At 37.0% G+C, this 25427-nt stretch overlaps 1 protein-coding gene across 4 annotated transcripts in view; it reads right to left on the bottom strand.

Annotated features, from left to right (window-relative positions):
* CaMKI (Calcium/calmodulin-dependent protein kinase I) overlaps positions 1 to 25427 on the bottom strand; it is a 687397-nt gene that overhangs the window by 444171 nt on the left and 217799 nt on the right. For all 4 annotated transcript variants that reach the window (XM_083117582.1, XM_083117581.1, XM_083117580.1 and 1 more), the window contains exon 2: positions 15293 to 15427. In XM_083117582.1, coding sequence (XP_082973708.1) covers positions 15293 to 15427 — 135 coding nt within the window. The remainder of the gene's footprint in view (positions 1 to 15292; positions 15428 to 25427) is intronic.

Consider the following 25427-nt stretch of genomic DNA (forward strand, 5'->3'; position numbering starts at 1 on the left):
ATAATTGTGGTATTTTTAAGTATTTACAATTTTGAAAAACAAACAAGCAAATGACTGGGTAATTCTAGAGTTTCTTGCAATGAGAAAGTTGCCTTATAAGGTGACCAACCTTTTGGTTTGCCCAGGGAGATGGATGGTGGGGTTATAATATAGTTTGATTCTATGTTCATTTAAAAGGGCTCTCGCATAGCGAAATGGTTAACGCTCTCGCCTTTGGTGCAGGCTGTGCCGGGTTCGATGCCCGGTGGAAGCCCTCAACATTTCGGTGTTGACCCAGAATCGTGATTACAATTGGGAAGCTACATGAAAAGAATAAGTAGCGGGCTCTGATGTATAAAACCAGACAACAGCTGCAATGGGACTCGCCAATGAAAAACCGCTTTGATGGCCCTGGTTATCGAAGAGTTGTTGCGCCATGGAGTTACATCATGAACCCATGGAAAGAAGGTCAAGTAAGCCCATTGCAAAATTCATGGCCAGGTTTGTAGCCACGAAAACTATAATTTATTCATAGCCTCTGTATCAGCATGAAACAGAAAAACCTCAATATTTTCTTCAAATTGTTTAATGGTTTCACTTCTCCCTGCTATAATCGCAAGGTGTAACTGTTATTACAAAAAAAAAAGTTCAACATATGCATTTGACAGCGTTTACGAGTTAGTGCAATATGATATTTGTGAATGTCCATTGATCTCCATTCAGTGGACATGAACAGAAAACCACCTTTGTTTACCATCCGCAGGCAAGCAAGCCTGCAGGCCATCCGACAAGCCCCTGGGCTGCTTCACTCATCATCATAAACCACGCAACGAGTGGGGCTTCAGACTCTGAACCTTCTAGCCGTAGGGCTTTAACGCTAGTTTGATACTGAATATGTTTGCTGAAGAGGCATGATAGAAATTCAATAATGCACTCCAGAGGAGTGGATATAGCGGATATCACTCTTGCCCAGACGGTGGACTCAAATCTGGACACCGTGCAAAGCTTGAAATCAGGATTTTCACCCAAAACCCACTTTATCGACCAGCGCATAAGCTTCAGTCCAAACTGTTGATTAATAAGATTCCCGAATTTAGGGTTAGATATTTGTGAGAAGCATGTCTTGGTTGATTTAATTTACGTCGCTTATTTATGTCATATTTATTAACTAGGATTGAGAAGTAAGATGCGATGGAAGGAAGGGGCCGTGACCATCGTTAAATGAATCATTCCAGCACTGGCGTAGAGTACCCGGGGAAAAGCAGGGAGAACAACGGCCATGTCGGGGACACGACATAATCTCTGACATAATCTCTAACAAATACTACATTTGTATGCAAATATAAATTTGAAGAAAAATATAAAATCCACATTAACCAATAAGTTATTGAAGACTTTTTAGTTAAATAGAAAGAATTGAAAATCAACAACTCGTTAATTGAGGTCACAAGAGATTTTACAATAGTTTTCCTCGGCTCCTCGAGGCAAATGCTGCGATGGCATATTTAAGGAAGGTTACTGCCACCCCCCTTCATAATTACAATCTGCGCACGTCTTGACATTACAATTTGGACCAGGCTTTCTTTCTTTCCGTCTGAAAATTACTCTTACGGTGCGAGCATTCATCGCGTGGGTCATTTGTAAATATCTATCTATGTATAAAACGAAGAGAGTGACACGTGAATGACGGATCATCTTAAAATACATCTGCTGATGTTTTCTCACAACTTACTCACTTAATTTCAGGGGTTTTCTTCTTGACAATAGTAACGGTGTGTTTTATCACACAACAATTTTTAATTTTAGCACTTAGCTTAGCAGCAACTAAAAAATCTCAATTTCAAGTAGTCTCGAGTAAGTGTCACGTTTTCTGAACGAGTAATAGTTTCAATACATATGTTCTTATTGGCACGCAAACAATAACAAAGTTTCAGGCTGCTGACTCGAACCTAGGATTTCAGCTTACAAAACTGGCCTTTAACCGACATGGCCACAAGCCACGGAGAAGAAACCAAGCTATTCGAGTAATTTATCCATAAGATTAAATCTTTTCCTGTCAAGTTAGAAATTTTGATGTCGCTTCTCGCTAATTATATTAATTTGAAAGCAATACGCTTCATCAGATAGGGTTCATATGCTGTACACATTGTTGACAAAATACAAGTGAAGCTTGTGCATGAAAATTAATGAAGACTTCGGGAAATCGTGCTTTTGTGGAAGGTTAGTGTTTGCAACCCTAAATGATAACCGTTCTCTACTTTCCGTCAATTTAGCGGATTCTGCTATGTGACGACGAATCTCATTAACCAACGGCACATATTTTTTTATTTATTTTAAACTATTTATTTCAAAATGAAGAGTCATTATTCTGGAATCTACGGAGACATTCATTCATTCGGTAAGAATTTTACGAGAGTCACAATTCTATTTTTGTGTTCTATTACGAAACCAATGTGCACGTGTAAAACAAGTAAAGCCCGACAATTTTTATTTTACAAAAATTCAATTTGCTGTTAAAGTTAAATTAGAGGACAACCATTGACTTATTTTTAATTGCCTGGATGACTGATGTGGGGGGGGAGGGGTACCTCCTCTCATGTGCACCCCTGCCTGTGACATAAACTCTTCTTTCTTTAGGATTTATATTATTTTTTCCCATCAGATATTCAGTGCCGAAGTGTATGGGGAAGGAGTTTATTTATTCTTCAAGCCTTCTCCTGGACTAGGATAACACTATTTCCGAAAGATTCTTTCTTGCATCATTTTCAGGAATTGCAACAGCACTATTTCTGTCTCACTTGTTCTTATTGCATGTTTTCCTTTTCGTTATTTAGTGTTGCTTTTCTTCCATTTTCGGCTACTCGCGACGATGAAGAGAGACTCAAAAATAACACCCATGCTCAGGCCAAATTCGAACTCGGGGCCCTCGCCTTCTAACGAATTGTGGTAACTACTTCGTCACGAACATAAGAAACGAGTTTCTTTTTAAAATAAATTTCAGGAATATTTCACATTTACATTACTTTGATTGTTGACGTGGAAATTCCAGTTAATTAATATTTACGCTGCAATCTTTCCGTTAGGCCTTTTCTTTGAGTCTGAGAGACACAAAATTCTCTGCATATGGTTAAATTGATTGATAGTACACTTACTTCGGCTGTACTTCCGGCCACAAAGCTGGACTTCACAAAAAGTGGCACACTCGTTTGAGTTGAACAGAAGTGTACATCAATCAGTAAATGACGGAGTAGACGGAACAGTAAGTACGATCCACAGCTAGTGTGGTTAATATTCAATGCTATTTAATGCTGTCTAGTTCAAATATTAAACATTTCAGAAAAATAACCAACGTTTATACACTAATTTTAGCACGGTAAGTAAATCCATACTCTGATCCTCATGAATGGGCTACCCAAGTATTTTTCAAATATGTAACTCCAGAATGCAGTACTCCATTTATTAGATTAAAAATAATGAAATTAAACTCTGTGGGTATGCATCCCTTTGAGGACCTAAAGCGCTATTTCGTTGTGTGACGTGTGGTCTCCATGGTGCCCTTTTTGAAAGGAAGAAGTCGTACTTTCTCTTATTCAGCAGGTTTACAGCTGCAAATTGGATCTTTGAATGTGTGGAAATAACACAAAAATTGAATTTTAACATAACACAGGGGCATCCATCACTCATGAACATAAATTGTAACAGGAAACAAGATAAGAGTACATGTCAGGGATGCCATGTCACACATGATTATTATTCTTTGAAGAAGCAAACTTGTACTTAATAATGCAACAATTTGCGCGAACTTAAAATTAGTTTTCTAATTTTTTGATGAATCTAAAATATTGTTAAAAACACTTGCTTGATTAATAAGAAAATCAGCAGATAAAGCAATTCAAGGTCAGCCAGTATAGTCCAATTTGATTTATTTGGTGTTTTGAGTCCACTTTATGCGCAGTAAGGTTAATCGGGACTGGACCTACAGTTTAAAGTGGGATCCGAACCACTATGTGCCTCCATCGGGTATCGAACCCTACAAGTTGAATGAGTAGAATGCTTTAGCATTACTCTAGAAGGTTCAAAACGAACATATGATATAATTTAATTATCACAAAATAGCTTTGCCATTTCGACTTTTGTTAGTAATATCAGTAATACAACAACTGATCCTTAGTCTATGTTACTACACAATGCTCGAAGTGTTTCTTTTGTAATAGCCCTGTATTTTTATTAATTTTTAGTTCGTTATTGTAAGATTGTAACGTAAGGGTTCTTAATAATGTTTTAGGTTCATAAAAAGAATAGAACATATTGTCTGTTGCTTGGCCGATTTAAGCATTTCAAGGTCAGCATATGTCGTTCGCACGAGGTACACAAAAACATCTGCGTCTAACTTACTGACATAAGCTTCCAAGACATTTTCTACAAAACCATAGTGCAAATGGTGGCTAATATTAATAGTAGCCAATTGCCCGTCTCTATTTTTGTTCATTTTTCTTCGGCATCCTATGTTCAATTAAGGACGGAATTATATATGCTGGAGTAAAGGTTTTTCTCTTTTTATTGATATTGGTTTCAATTCTTGAACCTCACTATACAGAAAACAGACTGAATGAACACGGTGATGGATAATTAGCATGCTGTTTTCTATGCTGTCGACTGTGTGTGTCCGTATCAATAATGGTTTGATTTTATGCAATGTTGAAAATGTCTTTCTTTAATGGCCCTGTATAATCCGTATCACCTATTGATTGATTGATTTGGTTTATTTTACTTCGCATTTCTGGCACTCTTGGCTAATCGCGAAGATGAGGATGAGTGATGAAATTGATGAAGGGACACACAAATTCACTGAAGGTTCTGCTTTCGAGTCCAAGCATGGTGTGTATCTTTGTGTTTGTCCCTTAGTAAAATTAATCTAATCATCATTCTTCATCCTCACGATTAGTCTAAATAGGCAGAATGGTTTGGTTTTGATTGATTTTGTTCATTTTACTTCGCTTTTCTGTCTCTTTGGGATAATCGCGAAGATGAGGATGAATGTTATGATGGAAATTATGAAGGGACACTCACAAAAAACAACCATGCCCAGGTCTGGATTCGAACCCGGGACCGCTGGCGTAGCAGCGCGCGTGAAAACCACTCCGCCACGGAGGTTGGCTCAATGGTTTGGTTTTATACAATGAAATAACGTTGATGGACTTCACAGATTTTGCACTTACAAAGACATATCTATCATATGCTGGCGCGCCACCATATACTGAAGAGAAACAAACTGGAATGTGCGGCAAGGTCACACAACAGGTGCGTGACCTTCATCTGAATTTTCCCGCTTCCTCTCGTATGTCATTCATTTACGTCATACATTTCTCGCAGCTGATTGGCGAAGCGTAGCGGGGAAAGGGACACAAAGCATAGCTGATAAACATAAAATTCAGATCATATAGCATTCCTTTCAAAGGCTGATACCGCTGTGACGGGGACCTGAGCCGCCTTCAAGGCCATCATGTCCCTTGTGATTCAGCTCTTCCTAGTCACTAAACAGCAAGCTTAACATAGAGAGAGGAGAGCACAAACTGGAAAATGCATGAAGCTTATTTTATAAATACGTATGTTTGGATGTATACATGCATTTTTTTAAGGTTTAGGCGAAAATTCAACTTACAATTGAAGACCACTCAACTCCTCTGTGTTCAAATCAGTGTGTGAAGTAACGAGTTACTTGTAACTTAGTTTCATATGTAAATACGTAGTTACTTTATGAAATAAGTAACTGTTACGATGGGCGGATTTTTACCAAGGAGGAAGCCAGGAATTTTCCCCCCAACTCTGCTTTAGATTGAAGGTATTGTGTTCTTGCAATGTTCTGTACCACTTGCATGCAATTATCAGTCCTTCATAAAAAAATAATTCAAATTATTGTGACAAATGAAATTATGTATGTGAATATAATTTCACGCTGACATTCGTCTTCGAGGATGGAAACCCCTCTCCTGACTGTATCTCTTACTTTTTCTTGTAACGAGTAACGAAACTAATTTACTTTTACAATTACTTTCGTGTAAGTTTCAACACTAAAGAGCAAAATTATAATTCACATTTGCTTTGAGTGTGATGTTTTGCATGGTATTATTTTTGTTCAAGAATAAGGGCTTAATTCAAATTTTCTAACATTAAATATAAAATTATAAATGTATGACGTTTATCGCAACTTCATGAAAATTTATGTTGATTTCACATGAACATCACTAAAAGAATTATCTCGCTAAAGTTCATTCATACTACAAGTTCTGAGATATATATGAATCTAGAATAAAGTAACTCTAGAACTAAACTACATCTATTTAATAAGGTAACGGTAACTCTTGAGTTCTATTTCACAAAGAGTATAAGTAACTAGTAATTTTTTAAAGCGACTAATTTCATACCTGTCATAACTCTCAACCATTCTGCTTCCCAGATTTCAAGTAGACCTATGTAAAATAGATTCTTAGTCTTGCTCACATAAAACGAATAAAAGTAAAGTGCTCGCTCCCCTGTGCATTGCACCACGCCATGAAGGCGTACAGGGGGTGTGGAGTTAGGGTTCCACACTTTCTTGATCACAGCCGAAGGTGTGGGTGATGTGATTTGAGCGCCTTTACCCCCCAGAGTTTCCTCCAGGTACCTACCTTATACGACGCTGGGTGGGCACCGGAGTAGCTTGAACAGGTGGAAAAAATTCCGGTTCTCATCCCCGCCGGGGATCGAACCCCGGTCTCTTGCATGGAAGTCAGACGCCCTAACGACTGAGTTACCGCGCCTTAAACGAATGTTGGTTACTATTTTTGAGTAGGTATTTTGTTTACACTCATCACCAGTGTTTTTTTTTCTTTTCATATTTATTTTTGATCATTATGTAGTTGATGACTAAGTGACTAAATTTATCGCGACGCTAAGGATATGATGAATCTCACAGCTACTTATACAGGAGAAGTAAAGGGGAAAATCACCTTAAAAACCCAACCCGGGTATCGAAAGGGGCCTAACAGTGGCAATCAGACCTCCTACCGCCTGTAACACTGCCAGCATCCCGTAGGAGTGTGGTGCTGATAACATAACCTACTATGTCAGAGATAGAGAATATCTAGAGTCCTACTTTCTCTGTCCTAGTAATTTAGTTATTATAATTGTACAAGGATGTAGCAATTACTAGGTCGAGCTAGTAGAATAGAGACTTAGGATATCACTACCGAATGTTCCAGGTTTGAATGCAGGCAAGAGAATTGTCGAGTTTTCGTTAGTGCCTTTTCATAAATTCCATGTAATCATTCTCATAGTTGCGATTAGTCAAGATTGGAATAAAAAGGACGCAAAATAAGAATCACAAATATTAATGAAATATCAGCAATATCTATCAACATATACCGAACTGCAGTCCCTAATTCGATGTAAACGAACACTAACTACTAGAACTATTTTCATACCGTAACAAGAAACATTTAGTTGTTATGTTATATAAATGGGAGCAAAGGACAATGTGCATCAGTATGAAGATTATTATCTAAACAAAATTATAATAAAATTCGAAAACAATTCAATGTATGTATGTACTGTAAAAAGTAGTAAAAATCAGTGGCGCCATGTTATATGAGCTCGTGAGGTACAAGCCCAACCAATAATTTATCATATTATTATTATGTATTTATTATCGTGATGACTTGCTCATTGAAATCAATAAATAACAGATAGTTTTTAAAAAATAAGTAAGGATGCATTGTTGGTGCGTATCAAAATCGTAATAAATGGAAGGAATGATACATGAGATCTTTGTGAACTTATAAATGAAGTGTTTGAGTCCACCCAATGTTTTTTCAGAAGTTCGCGCCCTTGGTAAATATTATGCAATCAATAAATACAATGACTGCATTTTCGAAATTAATGAATACGCTCAATGATATGTACGGTGTAGTAGCTAGAATAGTCACCTGAGAAATCGGGGAGGGGACACTTCGTTCGAATCCCAGAAAGGGTATAGGAGTTCTTTTTTCTTAAAAAATTCACCACCATTATCACGATGGACATAAAGGAAGTACAGTAGGGAAAAAATAACCGGAAAATGCAAGAATAACCCGTTTATATATGGTCATGGCATGTCAAGAATTCGAAGATTAAAATGATACGTTGGAAACTAGCATGTGTGAACCGAGAGCCAGCCGTCTCACATCTTGTGTCTACGCATTCATTGACATTCTCGTTCCTTACAAGGATTGCATTGTGCGTTCCTCCACGCTGACTAACGCGGACTCCCTTTCATTGCAGTGCTGGTATCTTCTAGGCCTTCAACTTATCTACGAAAGGCCGAGGAGGTCTCGGCACAAGGGAATGTCTGTTTCTGCAAGACGAAAAACACGCACGTATTCCAACGCAACTGACTTCCTCTTCTGGACGGCCCCACGCAACTCTGAATTTTGAAGATGAAAGAAAAGTCCTCATCACAACATTCTCTAGAATCAGTTTTGAACCTCTTGTTTCCGCATGCACATTGTGAATTATCTGACAAATATACAAGTTCATTATGACATAATCAACCACTATAGTTCTCAAAATAAGTTAGGCCAGTAGGGATGCCTGCTGAATTCAAGTTCAAGAAATCGTTCTTAATTCAATTCAGACGTTATCGTGGAAAGTTCACTCAAGAAATATACATTTGTTGTGTGTATTCCAAGTTGATACAAGACAACTCTGTTCCTTTCTTCCATATAGCCTGCATGATATTTTCTTTCTGTTTACTGAAAGTGGCGGATAGATGTCAGAATGCTATGCATGCTAAGAAATATACTACATGTGGCAGGTATTCAGCGTTGTTTCTGTGGGCGCCCGGAGAGACCGCCGAGGAGATCCACGCCCTCACCCCCCTCCAAAGTAAATTCAATGTGAAAATTTTATTTCTAATACATGTAATTTGCGTCAAACGACAATACATTACAGCAATTATTACGGCAAATAACATATTAACAACCTTATCCTTGTGGGGCTGCTGACCTTTATTCCTAAATGCCAACTGGTAAATTAATCCAGTCCTATATCCGTGCAAGCACGCGAATTCGCACCGTGTGACCACCCAATTATACTTCCTAATTCGAATACCCAAAGCATTTCTCCCACAAATTTTCTCCACGTAAGTGCATTTTCCCGTTATTCCACATGAACATTGTTGTGCAGAAAATAAAAACAAATGCTAGTTTCCAGCAATTAGCAAAGAACACAGAATCATGTCCCAGCTGCAGACTGTCTTGCTCACACACATACTAGGCCATGGGCTACAGAAGGTTGCCATGCACCCAATCCTCCCACCTTCACGAATATACAAGAGTGGTGTCATTTTATTCGCTGGAGTATCTTCTACAAGATAGACGACGTCAACATTGAAAATTCAGGAGGAATGCACTATGTTCTCCGAGCCAAAGTCTAAATTCAACATTCAGAACTGTTCGCTACGTTTGCAAGACGTTGGGCACATTCTTCTCTTATTAATTGGTGCAAGCGAAAATATAGGTTCATTTTTGGAACACAACGCCAGCAAATAATAGAGCAAGGTTTCTCGTCTATCTTTGAAGAATTTGGAATATTGAGAGAATTATTTTGGCCAATTCTTCGCTAATAAGTGGAAATTTTAGGAGTTGCCCCATATATCTATGGACCACGCCCATTTAGAAACGTCATCCAAACTGAAAATCATCTCCACTAACATGGTTTTCAAGCATGTCAATTTTGGTAATTCTATCTATTATATTTTTCGAGGTACACGCGAAAACATCTCTTATTCACAATAACAACTTCAAGTTTGTACATTTACACTTTTGCCTAGGAAACGTTGTGCATCCCTAAATTTCCGAAGTCAACATATTTTATCTTGTAGAGATTTACAACGAATAATATTACACCACTCTTGAAGAGTTGTGGAGAGACGGAAGCGCACAAAAATATTTATTGTCGTCTGGGTGGTAAATGCATGGGCCAAATAAGTCTTTATTTTTATACAAAAAGTAGATTGAAGTTATAAAAGCAGACTATGAAACCGCAACGTAGATGTTAAGAAAAAATTCTATATATTTGAGAGGGGGTCCATCACTATATATTAGCTCCATGCCTCCAACATATATAAATATGGGCGTAATGAAACATGTAATTTACATAAGAATGTGCCATTAAATTGAAACAGACCATCAGCTTCCTTCCACTCATATATAATGCTAGAATTAACTCAGCTCCAATGACACGGACAACCATACGTACTATGTCAAGAGCATGCTTTTCATTCCGTACTACAACAGAGCTAAATCACAACGCGACAAGTGTCAAGTCGAAATGAGGGTGCCTAGCATGCAAACTGAATTAGTGACAAAAATAGCCTTACGAAAAAGTGTTCTTAGAAACTGTTAGCTGTGCCTCGTCTTCCTACTCGTGTATAAAAATGGCCTTCTAATGATATACATTAATACGAAAGAAAGGAACACTAGTCTAAAATGTTAACTTAAAGGTTAAATCAATTCCATTTTGAGCATTCAATTTCCTTATAAGAATCCCGGGCCTTCGGTTCTTTTCCTCTGCATAAGAAAAAGGTTAAAGGTAAGGAAACTGATTCAAGCATTGCTCTTTCGCTTATAAGACGTATGCTTTTCGTTTGAGTGTACGTCATGGACACTTCTGGGTTGCAACGATTCCATTGAAAGTTAATGGGATTGTTATAATCCAGAAGTGTACGTGACTGTACATGCTTCTGCATTAAGTGACCGCTAATGTGGCCTTAGTGGCATATGGGTGAAAGCCGCAATCAGAAAGAACCCTGTAGCATAGATTATGGTGAGACATTGATTTTATTTTTACGTTTTTTATTGGTATTTTTATTTCACGTCGCTTTGGTTTCTGTTTAAGTCAATTACGACAATGAAGGTGAATGGTTATTAGATACAATTGATGAAGATACATTCACAAATGAACAATCATGCCCAAGGCAGGACTCGAACTCGAAATTTCAATCTAAATTTCTAAACAGATATTCTTGTTTGTTCTCGCGATTATTTTATTTATTTAATTGTCGTAAAAACATTGAGTAATTTGACTGGCTGCAAAAAAAATATAATAATTACATTTCGACAACTAGGAAATAATGGACAAAAAAGACTAAACGAATATGGACATGACTCGCATATTTCAGTTACAATTTTAACTTTTTCCTTACAATGTAGGTTCGAATGCAGTAGGCCAGAGGTCCCAGGTTCGAATCTCGGCCTGGGCATGGATGTTTGTGAGTGTCCATTCATCAATTTCATCATATTATCACTCATCCCCATCTTCGCAAATTAGCCAAAAGTGACACAAAAAGTGAAAGAAAAAGCAAATCAATAACAATAACAATTTCATTTCGAGGCTATCATGACACATGTTAATTTAACCGGAGGGTGACATATCCTTCACTGTTATATTGTTTGTTATCGAACATGTAGGAATCATTTTGTATATACGTCATTTGCAATTTTTATTAACAATTATAGATTTATTCTTTAATAGAAGTTTTACCTAAAGCAATACTAACAATATTTAGAATTGTGTAAAACTTACTATATGTTCATAAGATTATTGCAACAAACACATATCTAGAAATATATTTCGGGGGGATCAGAACAAAGTGTCTCAAAATAATAATGTTTAAATTGAAATTATAATTATATTAAATCAATTAAAATAGCATTAATGAAAATCAAAATAATTAATCTATTTTTATTACAAAGTTAACGTCGGCAAAATGTGTAATAATAAAAATAAGAAAAACTGCTCTGGCAAGGAAATAAATGTCAAATAGATAAAGAATTGAATATTTATTGAATATCAAAAAAAGGATGTTAGACCGAACGAAAAGTAAAGTTCCTGGTAATATTTTATGCATATTATTATAAATAGTAATAAATCTTGCATAAATCTTCTTTGGTACTGTCATTCAAAGTCGTATGGCCCCAATATAATCCTTGTCTTCCAATAAGTTTGTCAGAAATAAATAATCCTCGATTAAACAACAAATATATTTTCATTATTTTATTTCAGTCATTTTATTATTTTCATTATTTGATTTTTGAACTTAGCAAATATTTCGGGGGGTCCGGGCCCCCTCCCCTAAATACGTCATTGTATTGCAGTAATTCATTTCTAAGTTTTTTTGTCCAAATGCAATTGCACTATACAAATTACAAATCCTGCTGGTAACATGCGTGATAATCTAAGTGATAAAAATGTATGAAAAAGGTTTTCTTCGTGAAAACAGTTTTGTTTGGGGGAACCTGGAGTCTGGGTTGTGGACGGTTCGAGCCTTCAACTTGTTAGGGGCGTTTTGTAGTTTTGCATGTTTCTGGCGCGAACGAAAGACGTGAAAAATACAACCTTCGCTCTTTTGTGTTAAAATTACATAAAGAAACGAAAAATCCGAGTAAGGGGATCGATGCCGGACGTGTAACGATAATTGAGAAGATCGTCTTTGTAACGCGACCATGGTTCAAAACTTTCCACTTAATATTTTAAATGTGACAAAATAAGTAGCAGGTGCAAGACTTAATTTTCGAATATTTTTCAACAAGAATTTAAAAACACTTTCATACACTCACATACTCCAAACATAAATTTCCTCACTTAAAATTCCTATGATTCCACCAGAGCAATCGCACACTAATTTAGTCAAGTTCGTATCCAAGAGTCACAATCAAAATGTTGAATGAAATCCAGTTGCCAAATATAACGAATAATATATCTTTCAAAACCCTGGAATAGATCGTAAAATATTTGATAAAATTGTAAATGCAGATTCATTGTCATATCGTGCTTGATTCAGTGCTACTTTATAGCTTTTGAATTACTTAAGCACCTTGTCTCCACTATTCAAATGATAGATAGATCACGACCTCCATGAGACATTAAATTAGAAATTGAGGAATTTCTTACAGCAGGGGCGATTTCTATATTTGCCATCTATATGCCATCTACATGACTAATGAATGTCATAATATAATATGTATGAATACACACACACATATATTATGCTACGTCTCCTTGTAATCAAGGGATCCCCGTCTCGATACCCAATCAAGGCACATAGTGCTTTGAATACCACTTTAAACTGTAGATCCAGTCCCGATTACCTTATCTGTGTATAAAATGGACTTCAAACAGCGACTCAAATCATTATATTATGACATTGATTAAAGTCATTCATTTGGAGTAAAAATATAGAAAATGTTTCATGCAGTGTGCGTATTAAACTTTTGTCATGGAGGGGGGAAGGGGTAAGATGCCTTCTAGGATGGTTGTAAGTTCATTCCCAGCATCAACATTAGAGTTTCCGAAAACAGTTCATCAGCTTCGTCTTTTTCTACAAGGATCTTAGGTAAGAGTGATGAAAGATGAAGCCTTATAACGGTGTAGATTTTCCAATTCTATGAAAATTTTTCATTACAATTCTCTAGCCAAGAAAGACAAAATACTTAAAATAGTGTTAAGTATCACATCTCTTGAGAATAAAATCGTATGTGTTGTCACTGACTATGCTGATAAAATTTGAAATCACGAAACGATAAACTATCACGAACAAGTTTACATTGAATAAATAATTTAATGGAAATATTTGTGCGAGGACTAGTAAGGGTGGACATCCCCGCCCCGTTAATTCGCTTCTTTCATTGGTCACCACACAGCTAAGAAGCAAAATACGTGTCTGGAAATGATATAATTTTAAACTGCAACTTGTATTTTTCATTAATTCAGGGCAGTTTAAAAATCGTATTATTTGTGTTGTTGAATACCACAAAGCATGAACTATTGATAGCTCCAGCTTATTCAACAGTCGGAGTAGTGTTCAGTAATGGTTTACACTCTAACAGGGTAAAAATCTTCGAAGTAGTGAGTGCATCCATCAAAAAGTTATTTCTTTGGTTGTGTAGGTATATCGACATTTATCAGCAAAGTACAATAAAAAATCAATACTATAAGTAATCTATAGGTTTAATCATGCAAAAATCTTCTTCTCTCATCACTAAAGCGTCTATATTAATCAATTAATCTTATTGCGAAGAGATATTCTTAAATTTATGTTGCTTTTGCACATGTTCTTTGGATGAAGTACCTAAAGGTTTAAATACGGTGGAAGTACAAAAATCAAACCTAACAGCTAAGTGTATGCCAGAAAGTGGAGGTGGCTCTAAAAGAAGAAAGCTTTAGTTGGTGTTGAAAATACGAACAATTTGATTACCTTCTAGTTTTTAAATTATGACGTAAAAATGAAAACTGCATAGGTTTTGCAACGGCAGACTCGTCCGCTTTAATGTTTCGGTCGACTGCTGCAAACCCTGAGAGGAACTGGCCACTGAGTATTTCAGTCCCTGCACATTTGGTTAGCATTTTGCAAGAAACGACTACTTGCAGCATAATTGCAGTTGCTTGTAAATCACATGTCTTGTCAAGTTTTCTTTTGCAAAACTTAGAACCATACTGTAACAACAGCTAGTAGTTCAAAAATTACACGGGAACTAAGAAACCAGTGAGTAGAAGAAGAGTATCAAAATATGAAACTATTATTAAACAAAAGCATTTTATCACCAAATAGCATTCTTCAGATATTTGTACGTATGTGGGGAGGATCTATGATGTAAGATGACAATGAATTGCCCAGTAGGATGTTGGATAAAGTACGTTTTACATGCTTTTTGTGATGAGAACAAGGAGATTAAGAACTATGTTTCAGCAGCGTCGAAAATCTTCAATGATTTTTGTCATATCCAATTATCTATGTTTGTCACACGTATATTTTTATTTTCAAATATTAATTCAAGAGGAAGAAGGAGAAGGTGCATGCACTATGGAAAATAGTGTTACCAATGCACATACAACTACGAGGAAGAGAACATCTAAACATTAAATTGAATACATTGACAATTTGAAGTTACCATGAGCTACAAGTGTAAGTTTGTAAATGGGAGATAAAGTTGAAAAGGTCAATAGCTCATCTGTACTTTTCATAACATTGACACAAAATCTGCAACAAACAATTACACAATTATATTAAATTCAGTCAATAAAACTTTTGTCTCATCAAGACTTTTTAAAATATGGACACTATATACACTAGAATTATGAACGTCATATCCTGAGCGTATTGCAATAAATTTTCACTCGACCTTGGTACAAAAAGTACCAAAACTGTCTAAGAGAATAAAAAAGAAGCAAAAATCCAATTAGATTAAAAGTCCAAGCATCTTCAAAGTACGAGAAAACAAAATTCTTCGGTACTCACCTTCTTAAAACCTTGATTTCATTTTCTAAGGAATCTTCTTTGCCTTTGAGAGCTTTCTTGTCTATGATTTTAACAGCGAACATCTGTCCTGGATGTTCTTTACTTTCCGCCAATCGAACTTCGGAAAAGGCACCACTGAAAGAATAAAGATAGCAATTAACTCTCAATGGTATGAAATTTGGCACAGAAAGTAACCACAATTACATTGAATGTAATAGTAGCAGTTACTTAAGATTTATACTAATGCTATCAGATACTCAACACATACCATCCAGGGAAGTAAATTCTTCACTTCCAAACTCGTCAAAACTTTATTGGTCCATTAGCTGACATCGAGAAATGGCGGTTGAGGGTATCTTAAGTTCTCGCTTGCCACTTCCGATCAACAATCATTGGATTTTTTCCTTAAATTCAACCTGACAGAAAGTGAAACTGTACCCCATCAAGTAAAAACGAATTTAACCAATGTGAAGCTTCGCCCTCTGTAGATGCTTCCTTGGAAAAAGTTGGAGGTTCAAATTCGTAGTTTTAGCTGGGCGATTCCCTATAAAATCAGGCAGGCGTTGACCTTTGACCTCTCGAAATTGAGTCAGCGGGCGTGGATCCTATTAAACCATCATCTACCAGGATTTTTGGATAAAAATCAAATTTGCTAGTTTTATAAGCATGTTTGCATCTTTAAGAATAGCTTATTTAAGAAACACGGTATTTTCAAATGCGTATGTCTCTGGCATGGGTGTATATATAGTTCACGTAAGGGGAAGAGTGGTCAACTTTTGGTATGATTAGGGTTGCTATATTTCATAAGTGAAAATCCGCGATACTGCTGACCGGAAGCTTGTTGTGGATCGGGGAGGGGTGGATGCTGGAACCGAAAGAGTTGTGTGAATGTACATTACATATCCATTATCATATTCTTTACACTTCTTTAAAAAAATCCACTTCAAAGTAGCTATATCATTAATCTTGGAATATTGCAATTCCTTTCCGGTCCCATAATGAACTATGCTGCTATCTCACAATGTCGAAACTTTATTTGAGAACTGCGGACTGAACAGTGCGGGCACCCAAGCACCGACTGTTTACAGTAAACAGCTTACTATGCAATGGAAGAAATTTGCAACTGAAATTCAGTGCTGCTAGCAGACGGCGGCGTTATCGTGAAGTCAAATATCTTTGCAGCATCTCTTGTAACTCGATAACTCTTGTATTATCAATGTACAGTTAGATTGTTTAGTGCATTTAAATATAAATAAAGTTGAGGCAAGTATAGTCTTAACCATTTCTTTTTTTCCACCCGATTCCAGGACATTTGTGCATCCCGAAGAAACTATTCGGAACACCAGGACAAATGATATCATTCCGGGATTGTCTCGGAAAAACCGTAACGCATAGCATGCCTAGGTATGACCAAGCTATCAAAATCCAATCTATCAACCAGGCCGTCTAACATTTTGACACACTATTCCAATGAATGAGGGATAGCAATTTAACATTTTTGGAATAAGTTGTTGCAATTTTCCAATGTGTTGACTGTGTTCGGAGAAAAGTGAGTTCAATTCTACTATAAAATGGTTAAAAAATGGACGATAATGGTTTACTTTGTAACATTCTTTTGTGCTCTCAGCTGGTGCATTATTCCTCCTATTTGACGGCTGGGTGTTCTAGGTTTCTTCATCCTAGTCTCTTTGTACATTCTCTGCTTTGGAATACATTTCATTAAAATTCTCAGAATTATCTCTTAGTTTCTTTTTTAAAAAAATATCTATTAGAATACCTGACATGTTCATAGTACTGAACAGTCCATCTTTCGAGGTGCCAACATGGTGCACTGCATGAAAACAATTTGGTTAGAACAAGTGGAGAACTCCCCACAGATTACACAGTGAAGAAACGGAAGAGCTTGCTGAAATATTTCACTTCTACTTGTAAATTGTAAAGTCTGTAAAGTTTGTACAATTAGTGAATACAATTCCGCAAGTCACGCTACTTAGTATTGATACTTCTCTGTCCATCTTGTGTCAAACAACTTGAGAATGTTACGGCGTGTTCTTAGTTTTCTTAGCACTGAGTTTTTAAAAACCAAATTCCTTTAAGAAGACTCGAGGGGAAACGATGTATAGCTGATTTGACAGTCCCAATGCAGTTTCTTATCGCATAAATTCTGAAACTATCAGGAAATTGCAGACATTGGTCTGCAGTCCCATCTGGTGTGTGGAATTACGTAATTTCCTTCCCAATCGTATCCCGTCAGTCTCTAAATTAGAAGAATTAAATAAGTCCGAAGAAATTTTTATGGACCCCACGAACCCCCGCCCCCTTAAATACGCCCAAGCTCTCGGGCATGAATCAAACCAGATAGGTGAAGTCCATCTTATAATATATATTATCTGGTAAAATAAGTATTTCGAACTGTTTTGATCAATTTTTTTATGTATTCAAAGTAGAGATGTAAATATAAAATTATTTCCCTCAATTTTGGGAATTTTGAGCTTCCATATATTTACAACAACCTATTAAAATTTGGTGATAGGATTTTTCCATATAAGGAAGAAAATTCATTATGACATTTACATAAAAGTGCTGGACGGTTTGCAATTGTGAGTAGACCGGACTGCATCTCGTGCTACACGCAGCTATTCATTCTGAAATGCGACTTTGGATTAGATAACTTCCGAGTGAACACTACACCATTTCACCTATGTAATCCCTCATTCTAAGATTTCTATTCACAGGAACATTGAAGAACAAACAACTCGCATTTGTGCGAGTTTTATATGTTTAAATGTAAAATAATATTCATCACTGATTTACCACGTCCTCCGAACATCCCCAACACTTTTTACAACCACCCTCAATACAAACATTTCAACGGCGCCTCAAATTTTTCATCGGACCTACCTATTTCTTTTTACAATATAATTATTTACGGTCGCTTTCACTTGCATTACAAAATTACCTTTTCGTCATTCTAGAAAATATTTCACATCCATAGAACACAAATTCTGAATAATCTATGCCCCATGCTACCTAGGAGTCTATCTGGGAATGTATGAAAAACCGTAGAAAGGGCAAGGTATTTTAATTCTAACGTATGGATTCCGGGTCGCATCTATATTATACATCCATGGATTACTGTGTGGGCCGCATTGGTACTTACATGCTTTACATACTGTAGAAGCATTATTTACTGTACGTAACTGTAATATAGCCAACGATCAGTCAAAATAGTAGTAGTTACTGGCACTGTATAAAATCTTTTGAATTGGTACCCCTGTTCTATGAGATTTGGTACGTAACAGAATTATCTCAGCTTATATACATTATCGTAATACTTTAAAAAGTTCATGTACATTATCGTAATACTTTAGAAAAGTGAAAGTATCATTTTATACTCTTCATATCGTCCCTGCATAAGAAACAAGTAGAGTGCTCGTACGTCTAGACCAGGAGTGCCCAATTATTTTATATACAGGGCCAGATATAACTTGAGGGACCGATCTTGGACTGTATAAGCACTAAAGCGAACCACATAATCCGCGGCGGACCAGATGTGGCCAAGGGGCCATAGTTTGAGTACTCGAGGTTTAGACTATGATAATGTTCTTGGAGAACAAGGTTTGAAACGAAAACTGTTGTCTATGAGTACATCGGTAGGTCACAAGAGCTTTGGTTCTTCCAACCGCTTCCACAATCTTATTTTGGACCTTTGGGACCTTATTTGAACTTATTTTGTAAGTAGTTCTTTGCTTAAAACTTTGGCGTAAGTGCTTCTTTTGGGGAAGTAGATTGATTGATTTACTTGCTTTATTTTACTCTGCTTTTCTACCACTTTTGGCTAATAGCGAAGATGAGGATGAGTGATGATATGATGAAATTGATAAAGAGACATTCAAAAAGAACACCCATTCCCAGGCCTGGATTCGAACCCGGGACCCCTGACGTCGTAGCGCGCTGTGAAAACTATTCTTCCACTGAGGTCGGCTTGGGGAAGTAGAGAAACATTCAAAATATCAATAAATACTGGTTCATCAACTGATCTATAAGAGAAGAACAGCGATCACTGAAGACTTGCCATCAATTAAACCACTTAACTGGGATAATCCTTAAGCGCCTTTATACGTCAGCTCGGAGATGAACTATCAATCGAGGTGAATCGAAAAAGATCGGTTACGAACTTGGCGACGTTTTCCGGATGTAGCAGTTCCTTTGACAGCTTCTGGTGTTCATCTGTTAGCTCGAAACCTCAAGCTCATCCAACGACTTTTTGTCCTGACGTGTAAATAATACATCCGTGGCCGCCTACAAGGAAAATCAATAGATCTATAAATGGTACTCCCTTGGGAAGACAGCTCCTGTGCCACGGAAGCGCCAAAATCTTAGCTCTGCCTTTCAAAAATCTGCTTTTCAATTGAATTGTAATTTTTATGAAACCAACTCTCTTTGGATTTTCGTGTACAGTTTCGTGTATAATACAAAAGACACTTGGACTTCGTATACAATATTAGATACATAATAAAAATGTTTCCTGCAATTCATACTGTTCTGGACTCTACTACTTGTCGGTAAACTTCTATCACGCTTGAAGCTGTAGTTTCGTACAAAGTAGCTGCTTACCCTCTGGGAATGTTTTATTTATACGCTGTTACCATAAGTCTTGATAAGCTTTGTACGGTATACGACAAAAGAACGACATTTCAACTGCGTTGGGAACGATTTGAAAAACTTTACCAAAATCTGATATCGTTTCCTGTGTTGTATCACTGGTTATTCTGACAGACTACAGTTCAGCACTTAGAAATTCCAACGCAAAATGCAGTCTCGACCAGGACTCCCGACCCGGGTCTCTGGCATACCGTGCAATTTCTATACCAATTTGAGCTACCTCTTATTTCACATGATTATACGCCCTTCTCTGTTTTCCTGAGTGGAATTGTCTGTCAGTGCTACTGCAACTGGATCTGTTGCCTTTGAAATTCTGAAAATAATTTTTGCCTTAAATTTCTGTGTAGTACATCTTCTGTGGGTGCCTAACAGTAAGGCAGAGTTAAGTAGCCTAAATAGTTCAAATTGACGTTATAATCACCATTATTCAGTTGGTGCGTAGAGCATTTTCATTCATAATTATTTTCAAATTTTGTGACTCGTGAAATTCCTTCATACTTGAAGACAACACTTCTGAACAAATAACTAGATAGTTTCTTACAACTGATATGCAGCGAAAGAAGTTGTAGGGGGGGGGGGGCGCTTGGTTGAGCCTTGGGGTTGGATGCTCTTATGGTTTCACATGGTGGCAATGAGACAGCTGGGGGGAAGCTTGGCAAAAATGTTGCTAGCTGGAGGAATACCTTTTCCCCTCACTTCGAGCGCTGCTGATATGTTCAAATAAAGTTGAATTAGCAGAGTATGTCGTTGTTAAATTAATCGCGGCAGGGCATGTAGCCAACGACATTTTAAATTTTTTTGTCAAATCCATCACGTTTTGCAATTCAGAATTTTTATAAAATAAAATGTCTTCTTAGTTTATTTTTAGATACATAGAGGGAAGTCACTAAAACAGACATACCATTTTGTTTTTAACACTTAACTCAATAGTAGATGAAGAATTTTCCGAAGAGGAATACATGAATTAAATATGCAAGTATAAGCTGTGTAACGATGTCTATTACAACAAAATTTTGTTTTACAAAATGTTTTTTTTTTCGCGAAAGGTACAATTATGCCATTAGGGAAATGTCCTAAACCGACATACTTGTTCAAAAAAGGAATTAAATTACAAACGAATATGGAGATAGCTTGGAGGGGATGGAGATGCAATTTTCGCACGTGCAGGAGAAGAAATCTGGCCATCTCTGTCTGTACCAATCTCAATGAAGTCAGCATCAATAAATATATTCCTGTTTAATGGATTCATACCAGTTCCATGACATCCATTTTCTGCTATTTCCCCTGACTGGCATTTTAAATAGGTTTTACCCTACAGCTCCGCTATATCATGCTGACAGACAGGCCTTTCGTTTGACCTCGGCCACTGCCTGATTTCTGCAGAATAAACCTCTAAAGGAAACAAAGCTTTTATCCAAGGGCTGCAGCTTGTCGGTCGAGTGTGGTGGTAATGAGATAATTTTCACAAAATTTGCTCTTGCTAGGTCAATTAATTCAGTGCTAGGAATATGATCTAACATTATGTCGCTTTAGGGAACCAAATTATTGGCGTATGTCGGTTTAGAGAACAACACCATCAATAACGAGTTTTGAACTAAAATCAAATTGATGAGAATCTTTAGTAAAATTAAAGCGATTATCGCATAATTTTATCCTCATCCTCAGACACTTGTGAAGGAACACCTATGAAGAGGATTCGAACCCACAGCCTGCGGTGGCGTTGTGGTTAATGTGTTTCACGACGCTTTGGAATTTCTGGGTTAATCTCAATACCAGAGACCTCTGACACTTATCACGCCCAACACTCAGCGACAACGACCATCTTGAGAACGCAGTCCTGTGTTTGAATTTCAGGTAAGGCATGGATGTTTCTTAGTTTATGGTATACCACATATTTCATTTAAATCTTCACGATTAAAACAACGATTTTTTTTTTAAAATATAAAAATATATGAAATGATACATGAAGCAGGCAAATTCAGAATCAGGCACTCTTTCAAAAGAAATAACTTTGAAAATATAAAATTACCTTAATTAAATTTATAAAGTAAAAATAGTATGTACATAAAAGAAAACGAGATAAAAAGAAGTTAAATTCCACCTCCATACTAGGGTTGAATAGTAAAAGGAGTGGGATTTTTCTTAAGAAAGGCCCTTCCTACCAGTTCTGTGTGTGTAGTCCCCTCCAGATTTCTTTTCAAAAAATGAATCCACTGTAAACCTTTGCAGTATGAATCGAAAATCTCCCTAACGAGACAAGAGGATGAAAAACGAACCAGCTAAAAATATCCCTCCTGTATTAATGTAAATACAGACATTTGATCTGGTAACATTCCGCTAACAAGAGAGTATTAAGTAAAAATTATTAAAAAGATAATATCTCTTCGAAATCATGGTTCACATCACCAGCATGCATGTTTGTCTCGGGCAAAGCAAGAATATATCTTCCAGTATGTTCAAATATGTGGTAGAAGATGTTCTAAATATGGATATACTTCTTTTCATGAGCACATCACGAACAGCAACAGAAGCGGATGTTGAGTTTACGGCACAACGCACTAATAGGCTTCGTTTCACTTGTACAGTCACGGACTTGGAATGACACCATTGATTTTTAATGATGTCGTTACAATCCAGCAGTGTCCGTGACTGTACACATACAAATAGAACCAGACTGGCAGAGCAAGATTATCTTCGAAACATCTCCAGCCGATTACAAGAATCTCACCAGCGTGCCTACCAACGGTGCAGAGCTCTAGCAAGATGGATAGCAATAGGCGGTACGTTGTGATGACGTCAGCAGCTCGCTTGTTGATTGGAAGCTTCAGCAGTTGTGACTCGCTCCCAAGCTGCAAATGCATAACAGCCAGATATGTTAGAAAATATTCTTGCTCTACAACTACAAGTAACACAAAAAGAGAGATGGACGTATTATGTAAAATCCAGCTTTTCCAGAAGTACTCTAAACCTCACGGCAAAATACATGTCGTGTATTCAGCCAATCTTTTTTGACACAAACTACCAGCCTTCATGGAAGAGTGGTTAGTGTAGCGCGACAAATTACTTCACGACAATAATCACGATTAACCCTTTGAAGTGCAATGTTCACAATAAAATACCACTCTCATTTTTCCCCCGTTGTGTTGTGTGATGATTTCCTATTGCGATGATCGAGTTTGTATTTTACGTCCACTTTATGCACAGTAAGGCTAATCGGGACTGGACATACAGTTTAAACTGGGATTCGAACCACTTGTACCTTCACCGGGTATCGGACCCAGGACCCCTTGATTACAAGACGACGTCGTTACCACTGCGCCATCGGGGAGGCCCACTTTTGCGACTATTGTTTCTTTCTTTAAACAAACACGCTGAAATCTCTTGGTAATTTTTTGAACCATGTGCCAGGCATTCTCGTAGCTAAAGTTCAGTCGTTTCTGCGTACGACTTACCACACTCTCTGCAGCTGGAGGAAATTAGACGTTTATGTATGGAAGTTCCTCTTTATTTGTTATATGCAATGTTGCTAATGCGCGAACATTTAAGAATGTTATATAAATATAGACCTATAAATAAAGGCGATATAAAATTGTGCCCACCGCGCCACAATTAAATTAATTGCAGGTATAGGGTGCATCAAAAGATCAATGTAACCATCTGGCATTGAATTTTGTGTTTCTCTTTCTGAAGTTCAATGGCCTCTAAGGTTGAAAATTGGTAAGTAAGAAATTGCTAGGGACATTTTTCGAGCATTTTACGGAGCACTTTATGTCCGTTTGTTGTTTTTTCCCTGCTTGTCATCTTTACATGAGAAGCTATCATACTGACCTGGTTTTACTGACGCATTGATGACGGGAAGTCTAGTTCAAAGGGGGACGTAAAATAACCAACAAAATCAACTGCATAGACAAATAGTTTCGAAATATTATTACGTATGTTTGAACTATTGAAGCATTGTAATTTTAACACATTTTCTTCAATACATGTAAAGAAACACAAGCAATTATAGGATACCGAGTACTATTTGAAAATTAAGATTGTATTTTTCTAACTTTTAATGTAGGTCTGGGAGTCTTACAATTTCCAATAATTTTTGTTCACTTCTTCTGATTCAGTGACATATTCAAATTCCACGAAGCGCTTAGAACGTAATGGAAAAGATAACTCGTATCTTTCCTGGATGTTAAGTTTTCTTGAACGATGTCTCAATACTGCGATATTTTCAGATTGGTGTACAAAATGAACGTACAATTCAAGTTTAAATCATGGGGGTCAAAATATCACACACACTTCGTGAAGTGATAAAATTCCGCTGATTCGACTTTTCCGAAATTATAAATACATTCAAACCATATTAGCTTAAAAGTACCATAAAAATGATTTTTCACTTTCAATTAATAAAGGCGGGTAATTTCACAAAATAAATTTCCTGGTTTGAAAATATTTTTCTTCTCTCTGGGTTTCCAAAATCTTGCCGTCGATTCAGTTATGAAAATAGTCTTTTGAAAATGGTCTTCCAGCTTCGGGGTTTCTTTTTCAATATGGTCTTCCAGCTTCGGGGTTTCTTTTTCAATATGGTCTTCCAGCTTCGGGGTTTCTTTTTCAATATGGTCTTCCAGCTTCGGGGTTTCTTTTTCAATATGGTCTTCCAGCTTCGGGGTTTCTTTTTCAATATGGTCTTCCAGCTTCGGGGTTTCTTTTTCAATATGGTCTTCCAGCTTCGGGGTTTCTTTTTCAATATGGTCTTCCAGCTTCGAGGTTTCTTTTTCAATATGGTCTTCCAGCTTCGAGGTTTCTTTTTCAATATGGTCTTCCAGCTTCGAGGTTTCTTTTTCAATATGGTCTTCCAGCTTCGAGGTTTCTTTTTCAATATGGTCTTCCAGCTTCGGGGTTTCTTTTTCAATATGGTCTTCCAGCTTGGGGGTTTCTTTTTCAATATGGTCTTCCAGCTTGGGGGTTTCTTTTTCAATATGGTCTTCCAGCTTGGGGGTTTCTTTTTCAATATGGTCTTCCAGCTTGGGGGTTTCTTTTTCAATATGGTCTTCCAGCTTGGGGGTTTCTTTTTCAATATGGTCTTCCAGCTTGGGGGTTTCTTTTTCAATATGGTCTTCCAGCTTGGGGGTTTCTTTTTCAAAATGGTCTTCCAGCTTGGGGGTTTCTTTTTCAAAATGGTCTTCCAGCTTCGGGGTTTCTTTTTCAATATGGTCTTCCAGCTTCGGGGTTTCTTTTTCAATATGGTCTTCCAGCTTGGGGGTTTCTTTTTCAATATGGTCTTCCAGCTTGGGGGTTTCTTTTTCAATATGGTCTTCCAGCTTCGGGGTTTCTTTTTCAATATGGTCTTCCAGCTTCGGGGTTTCTTTTTCAATATGGTCTTCCAGCTTCGGGGTTTCTTTTTCAATATGGTCTTCCAGCTTCGGGGTTTCTTTTTCAATATGGTCTTCCAGCTTCGGGGTTTCTTTTTCAATATGGT

The sequence above is a fragment of the Lepisma saccharinum genome, chromosome 2 (assembly GCF_977018435.1).
Source record: "Lepisma saccharinum chromosome 2, izLepSacc3.1, whole genome shotgun sequence".
Taxonomy (NCBI): domain Eukaryota; kingdom Metazoa; phylum Arthropoda; class Insecta; order Zygentoma; family Lepismatidae; genus Lepisma; species Lepisma saccharinum.